Source organism: Branchiostoma belcheri, unplaced genomic scaffold (genome assembly GCF_001625305.1).
Source record: "Branchiostoma belcheri isolate BF01 breed outbred unplaced genomic scaffold, Haploidv18h27 scaffold26, whole genome shotgun sequence".
Taxonomy (NCBI): domain Eukaryota; kingdom Metazoa; phylum Chordata; class Leptocardii; order Amphioxiformes; family Branchiostomatidae; genus Branchiostoma; species Branchiostoma belcheri.
The window spans coordinates 3,239,940-3,247,943 of NW_017803865.1; the positions used below are offsets into that span (position 1 = coordinate 3,239,940).

The window sequence follows — 8,004 nt, forward strand, 5'->3', positions numbered from 1 at the left end:
AACACGAGATGTATTTCTCACCTAATTTGTGTTTTAGAAGCCTTTTTAGAAGTCCTTGATCAGAAGAAACCATATAACGTTACTACATGAAACTATAAGTTTTAAAATCTGATTTTAAACCTCCTGAAACTAACCATCAACGCACACAGAAACATTCCATGGTTCAATACACATTTCTTCACAAACTCGACACCCTCCCCCGGTACATCTCGCGGTTTTCCCCCAGCATTACCGCGGCGGAGTGATCCCATGACGTCAGGCGTGCTGCGGCCGGGCAGTGATGTGACTGAAGGCCGCCCGTCTAGTGACAACATGGAGAGGTGCCGAGTTTTGCTGCCCTTCTGCGCGCTGATTCTCGCCGTGTGCTGGTCCCCAGCATCAGGTAAGCGTCGTGAGTCTGTCGGCAGGGCGTCGGGGCGAGTTCCGCCCGGGATCGTGGTTGGGTTCGCGTGTTTTTGTGGGAAAGTGGCGAGAAGAATCCCCGCGTCTTTCCAAGATGGCGCCTGTGAGGGACGGACTTTTCCCTCAGAAAATCGCCTGTTTTTTCCCGCCAGATCGGCCCGTTCAGAGATGCTGATGGCTATACCGCCGCCCTAGACGGCCTGGCAGTGTGTTGTGTCGGGGTTTGTGAGGGAAATGTCGTGATTTGGTTGTAGTTTTGTTGTGAAAATGTCGGCAGGTCGGCGGTAATTTGTTACAGGCGGTGGAAGGACCCTCAGACGAGACGGGAGTGATCCGGCCGGGAGGTAGGCCCAAAACAGCCACAATCTTCAAGGAATCTTAAAATTACGTCTTAAGAAATGGCGACAAGGAGGCGACATGGTCGCGAAGGAAAAACGAATATCCTTAGGAAGAATTGTTGACAAAATTGGTTGATGTTTTTTGTTGATTTTCTGGACTTATTAAGCCAGGAAGTTGTTATGAATCACTGCAAATAAATTTATAGTAACTTGACAAGGTGCAAATTTAGATGGAACAGAATAACTCAAGTAGCCAGTGTGTTTTTATAAGTAATTAATTTACCATGTAAATATTTAGTATCTTGTTTGCAAAAAACTACATAATGTCTGTTTTCCTCCCATAGATGCATGATTTTTAGTTGTGATGAGTTTTAAAAATTATGTAAACAGAACAAGTTACTATACTAATAAGTTGTGGCATACCTGGGCGATATTGCCATATTATTTGTCATAATGTTTGTCAGTAAAAATTTTGTTAATTGTTTCTAGACTTTTATTTACATATATTAAGCATGTTCTCTCTACCAAGCTATCCGTCAACTGAAAACAGTTTTTAATTGCAGGATAATCATAATGTCATCATATATTCCAGTAGAAATTATTGCCAAGCATTTATTTACTTATTTATCTATGTATATTCTCTTTGCTGCACTAGCATGAAAACAGGTTTTAATGCAAGCCCTAAACTTGAGGCCTTGAGTACGATTTGTAGATTGTGATCGATGATGTTTTTAACCTTGCATGTTTCATGTTTGACGATGTTGTGAGATATAAGCTATAACTTCCTTCTCAAATATTCCACAAATTTAACAGAAGGCCAAGGTGAAAATGTCGACAGAGTTGAGAAGAAAACATCAACTCACCCATTTTTATTCCCACAACAGTAAAAACAATTTGTTTCGGCAAAAATCTGTTAAAATACTTGATGAAAATGTCTGTTTTCTCATGAAAAATGGTTCAAGTCACCATACAGCTTAGAAGATGGTTAGATGAACCTGTCAGGGCTTTTAAACATTAGAATCCACCATAAAATTTGGGCCACAGGTAGACATGATCTCTCAATCTCTCCTGCTTTTTCTTGTCACCAAAAACAAGGGAAGAAAACTTGTGCAGTAAATACATGTATGTCTGTCATCTTACAAACAAGACTCCAGAGTGTAGTGGGAAGTATTTCTTGCTGCTCATAGAAAAATTCTTGTCCCCATGTACTGATGCTATTGCTTGTAAGTTCTGGCAGATATGGTCACCTATACGAGGCAGTGGTAGAGAAAAGGATATTGTTCAACAGTTGGTATGTGTAATTTTCCCGTACATGCCCAGACATCTCATAGACTCTGCATTTTTCCCCTAGCCCTCAGATGTTCCTGCAGTGTTAAAATAATACTTGAAATGTTTATTAATGGTTGAAATGTTTATTTCCACATCCCTGAGAAATGTTTGTAGATGCCATGTTTCTCCCACAGCCCTAGAGAATTAGTAAGATATTCTTGTGATTTCTGAGATGTTAGAATTGTTTAAATGTTGCATGTTTCTCCCACAGCCAGGCTGTAGTAAGATGTTGTTATTTCTGAAATGCCAGAATTGTTACCATGTTTCTCCTCAACCCTAAGTAAGATGTTGTGATTTCTGAGATGTTGGACTTCTTGTTGCCATGTTTCCCCCACATATCTAAGAGGTTCTAGTTATAGTTAGTAAGATGTTGTTGTGATTTTTTAGATGTTGGAATTGTATCCATGTTTCTCCTCAGCCCTGCGTTGTTCGTGTGATTTCTGCGGGAACGGGACGTGCGACACTGACGGGGTTTGCTCCACGAACGTCCAGCGAGTGGCCGGCGAGTGGCCGAGGACCGTCCGGCAGTGCTTGAATGCAGACCAACTCATTCCGCGGGAAAACCCCTTCAAGTGTCAGAACGTGGAAACGAACGCTGACCTTGTGGTGGCGTGCTGCAAGTCTCACGACCTCTGCAACGCTGACCTGCGACCTACCCTCCCCCCTACCATCGGTAACGTATCCGCAGGTCAAAGGGCGGAAGCAGGGCAGCGACCAATCAGCTCCCAGGCAGCGGCGCCCACGCCCATATAAGGCCGGGTGTGAGTTGGTTTGGCGTTCATGCGCGCATTGCGAGCGAGCGAAGCGTCCCTATGTACTAATTATACCCCTTCATTCTCTCACACACGCATCTCATTAAGCAGCAGCAAGCAGCCTTACCCATAACCTGTAACCGTGGCAACTGTAACCATGGTAACTGTAACCGCGGCAACTGTAACCATGGTAACCGTATCCGTGGCATGTCATGATTGGCAGGTGTGGTTGTGACCAGGTGTTAATGTGGCGGTCTGTTCTGTCGTCCAATCACAGCTCGGCTTTCTCACTCCAGGGCTCGAAAGTCATTTTTGGTGCATGCAGCCTGAAAAGTTTGGGTGCACAGCTTAAAATAAAGTAGACATTGTCTTTTTACAAACCTGACTTGCTACCTTCAGAGCTTGAAAATGAAATCAAAATCTTACACTGGTACCAAAGGTTTTGTTATTTTGCTGACACTTAATTACCCAGAATATGCTGTAGACTAGTGTGCAGTAGTACCTATACAAACCTAGGTGCACCAATGTCAAAACCCTGTTCACAGCTCCAGTTTCGGGGGCACCCGGAAATGCACCAGTGTTTCGAGCCCTGCATGCACAGCTGACCCTGCTCACATAACTTTCTCCCCCCCATGCAGGATCCCTAGTGGGCTGGCCCAAGCAAGGCCAGAGGTCAAATGTCATGTGGCTGTTGCTAACCCTTGACCCTGCTGACCCTGACGGCTTGTGTGTGTGTTCCCTGCCGTTACAGCCCTGCAATGTGCATGCGACCGGTGCGAGAAAGGCAACTTCACATGCCAGACAGACGGAGTCTGCTTCAAGCAGTTGATTTTGGAGTCCGCGGAGTCTGTTACCATGACGATGCGGTGCATGGACGCGGATCGACTCACGCCGCCCGAAAACCCCTTCATCTGTCAGGACTCGAACAACCCCCGATTTGCCATCCGCTGCTGCAGAACGCACGACTTCTGCAATCGGGAGCTAGACTTGGTCCTGCCCGCTTCCACAACACAAGTAGAAGGTAGCCGCAACGCGCGGACCCGTACTCTCTCCTTATCCTAGCAGTTCCACTCTCTAGCAGCTCCACTATAGCAAACTTCATAGTTCCTATTGTAGCTTCCGACACACAAGTAGAAGGTAGCCGCAACGCGCGGAGTAAAACTTCTCCCTACACTCTCCTTATCCTATCAGTTCTACTCTCTAGCAAACTCCTTATCCTAGCAGTTCCACTGTAGCAAACTCCACATTGTAGCAGTTCCACTGTAGCAAACTCCACATTGTAGCAGTTCCACTGTAGCAAACTCCACATTGTAGCTTCCAACACACAAGTAGAAGGTAGCCGCCCTGCGCGGACAGACTTCTGTCTCCCTCATCTCTATAGCTGTTCCACTCTAGCAAACTCCACATTGTAGCAGTTCCACTACATAGCAAACTCCACATTGTAGCAGTTTCACTGTGGCAAACTCCACATTGTAGCTTCCAACACACAAGTAGAAGGTTGCCGCAAGGGGCGCGGAGTGCACTTCTTTCCAACCCACACTCTCCAGCAAACTTCATAGTCCCACTCTAGCGAATTCCATTCTCTACTAGGTTCCGCTCAAGCAAGTCCCCTGATATTGTAGCTGTTTCACTTTAGCAGTTCCACTGTAGCAATTCCACTCTAGCTTGTTCAACTGTTGCAGTTCCACAGTAGCAACCTCCATGCTGTTGCCGTGCCACTGTAGCGATTTTCCTGGGTTGACATTTGCTGAATGTTTTGTTGCTATGAGTGTGAATCTGTGTTATAGTTGACAGGTAGTTGACAGATAGATGACAGCTTCCCCCTCCCAGCTTACTTGTTACTGTTAGGTTATTGACAGTTAATGACCAGGTTATTGACGTGTTCCCCTGCTGCTAGGTTAGGTTATTGACAGTTAATGATAGTTAATGACCAGGTTATTGACAGTTAATGACCAGGTTATTGACAGTTAATGACCAGGTTATTTACAGTTAATGACCAGGTTATTGACAGTTAATGACCAGGTTATTGATAGTTAATGCTAGTTACTAACGTGTGCCCCTGCTGTTTCAGACCGTGAGTCGCCCGGCGGCTCGGCAGGTTTAGGCACCGTGGAGCTGGCCGCCATCATCGCGGGGCCGATCTGCTTCGCGTGTATCGTGTTTATGATCGTGCTGTTCCTGTGCCAGAAGCGGGGAAACCGTATGCCGCTGTCCGACCCAGAGGAGAGCATGGACTCCGACAACCCCCTCATGCCGCCCGGACACTCACTAAAGGAACTACTGGACGACATGACTACTTCAGGGTCTGGATCGGGTAAGGCTTTACACAACTTTATACAACTTTCCTCTCTTCCTAACCCTAACCCAAACCCCCTCATGCCTCCCGGGCACTCTCTCAAGGAACTGCTGGACATGACAACATCAGGGTCTGGATCAGGTAAGGCCGTGTCTAAACGGAATCACCCAAGGCGGTTTACATGTGGTTTACCCCGAAGCCGGTTTCAAGTGGCTCCATCTGAACGCTCCGAAATCACATTGAAAGCGCCTCAATCCCAAGCCACTTCTAGAGGTGATTTCGAATCGGTTTCCCCGCATTGCGATTTGCGTCTGAACGCAATGTGATTTCAATGTGACTTCGCCTGGTCATGGATTACGGAGTGATATTTCTTTTTTTATATGCAGTACCAACTTTTACGTGGCAGCAACTTAAAGAGCAGTAATGGTCAAATAATGTGTCCGTTCTAGGGCGAGCTTCACCGCCTCTCGCGGGACCACGTTGGCATTTGGCCGAGATACGCTGGGAGGGGGCCATCAGCAAGCAGGTCGTTGACATTAATAACACGCCACCTTGCGTGTTATCATCAAACAGCAATAAATGTAGCTCAAGCGCATTATGTTCGGACACGGTTTCGCAGGTGTGTGTGGCACGTGGACCAGATGTGAGGAATGTGAGTTACCCGAATCGCGGTTTGGGTGATTCCGTATAGACACGACCTAAGACTACCTCTTACTTCTGTAAACTGTCACTTTACAGGACACAAGGCCCAACCCTAACTGTCCTGGGTTCTGACTGACCTTGAGTCCTATTATTGTTATTGAATGACCTTGACAGTTAATGATAGTTACTGACATGTTGCCCTGCTGTTATCCTGCAGGCATGATGCGAGACTGGACCACCTCAGGCTCCGGTTCCGGCCTGCCGTTGCTGGTCCAGCGAACCATCGCGCGGCAGATCACCCTGATGGAGTCCATCGGGAAGGGAAGGTTCGGCGAGGTGTGGCCGATGGCAGCGTCGCCGTGAAGACTCGTCTCGCGAGGGGTCGTGGTTCCGCGAGGCGGAGATCTACCAAACGGTCATGCTCAGACATGAGAACATCCTGGGCTTCATCGCAGAACGGGCAGTGCGCCTGCGCAACCGCGTCGGAACCAAGAGGTGGGAACGAAATAATGAAAGAAGGATGGATGAATGAATGAAGGAATGGTTTAATGTTGTAAAAGTTTGCAGCCTTCTGGCTGAAATATGGGAATGAATGAATGACTGACTGAATGAATAAAGGATCATTGAATGATTGAATGCATGAGTGAATGAAGGAAGGAATGATTGAATGAATGAATGCATGAAGGAATGAATGTGTGAGTGAATGAATGAGTTTTTGAACACCTCAATCCTTGGTTGATAACTGGTACTTGAAGGCATGGCTATTTCATCATCTTTTCTGAGCTGGTATCAGGTACTGAGTAGTTTACAAATCCACCAGTTTATTATCATTTTGTACATAAACATCTGTCCCAGGCTGATGCGCCATGTTTCTCTGCTTTCCTTAGGTACATGGCTGAAATACGGGAGTGAGTGAAAGAATGAATGAATGATTGACATGTTTCTGCCCTCCCGCAGGTACATGGCTCCGGAGGTTCTGGACGACACGATCAACATCACGCACTTCGACTCCTTCAAGCGCGCCGACGTCTACGCTCTCGGCCTCGTCTTCTGGGAGGTCGCCAGAAGATGCAACGTCGGAGGTCAGTCTCTCCCTTCTTACCTTAGACCGTAGTTCCTCCTGTTCTCGGGCAGCAAGCTTCCACTTTTCTCTTCTACTGTAGCATCAATGCACCCTTAGCCCTTTTACTGTGGCCAGGCGCCACCCTCAGCTGGTAGAAGGTTAAAGACTCTTCTACTGTAGTCAGAAAACATGGAGGCACCCTTAGCTGTGACAAGGTTAAACTGTTTTACTATAGCTAGGCACCACCTACATCTGGTAAAAGATTAAGCCATCTGATGTAATCAGTGCCTGATATTTCTGATGGTATGTGAGGCCCCTTTGTTGTCTGATGTAACCAGTGCCTGTTATTTCTGATGGCATGTGAGGCCCCTTAGCTGCCTATTGTCTGCTTTAATCTGTGCACGTTATTCCCGCAGGTATCTACGAGGACTACCAGCTGCCATATTACGACATGGTGCCCTCTGACCCCTCCATCGAGGAGATGCGGAAGGTCGTGTGTGACCTCCGACAGCGACCCAGCGTCCCCAACAGGTGGCAGAGTGATTTGTGATGGTTGCTGTTATTTGTTTGAGCAGTACCTGAGAGTTGTTTAGACTGTTTCGCGCCGCACGACATCAACAAGATGGTATAACTGCAGCATAACTGCAGAGACTAAGGGGACTGCAGCATTCTGCACCACTGCGGAAACTGTAGCAGTCTGCATCTAGGGGCCTGCTGAAATTATGGGGGGTTGCAGCATTTCTGTAGAAACTAGGGGGCTGCGGAAACAGTATTCCTGCAGAATTTAGGGAGGGTTGCAGTTTTTCTGCAGAAACTAGGAGACTGAATTATTCCTGCAGAAACTGGGGCAAAATTCTGGCAGAAACTTGGGGTTAGAATTATGCTGATAATATGAATTCTAGTAGGGTCCAGGATAAACAACTCAATTTTGACCACATGAAAATCAGAGACAAGATTTTGCAACCATGAAAATCAGAGACAACATAGCTGCGCCCATATAGGCATACCCTAGGGAAATAGTTGGGCCTATACAGGTCCTGCAATGCTTTTAAGCTAGCAGCAGGCCTCTGAGGGCCTTTGGTGCTGTTGTTAAGCTAGCAGCAGTACTCTGAGGACCTTAGATGCTTTTAAGCTAGCAGCAGGACTCTGAGGACCTTAAATGCTGTTAAGCAAGCAGCAGGC

General features: G+C 46.8%; 1 protein-coding gene across 1 annotated transcript; it reads left to right on the top strand.

Moving 5' to 3' along the window:
• Nucleotides 1-226: 226 nt before the first annotated feature.
• LOC109471817 (TGF-beta receptor type-1-like) lies at nt 227-7,372 on the top strand. Its single transcript, XM_019771172.1, is given in 7 exon segments — nt 227-382; nt 3,573-3,842; nt 4,893-5,135; nt 5,977-6,100; nt 6,102-6,254; nt 6,717-6,841; nt 7,239-7,372. Coding segments are annotated over 7 exon segments (1,182 nt in total). The 5' UTR covers nt 227-249.
• The last annotated feature ends 632 nt before the right edge of the window (nt 7,373-8,004 follow it).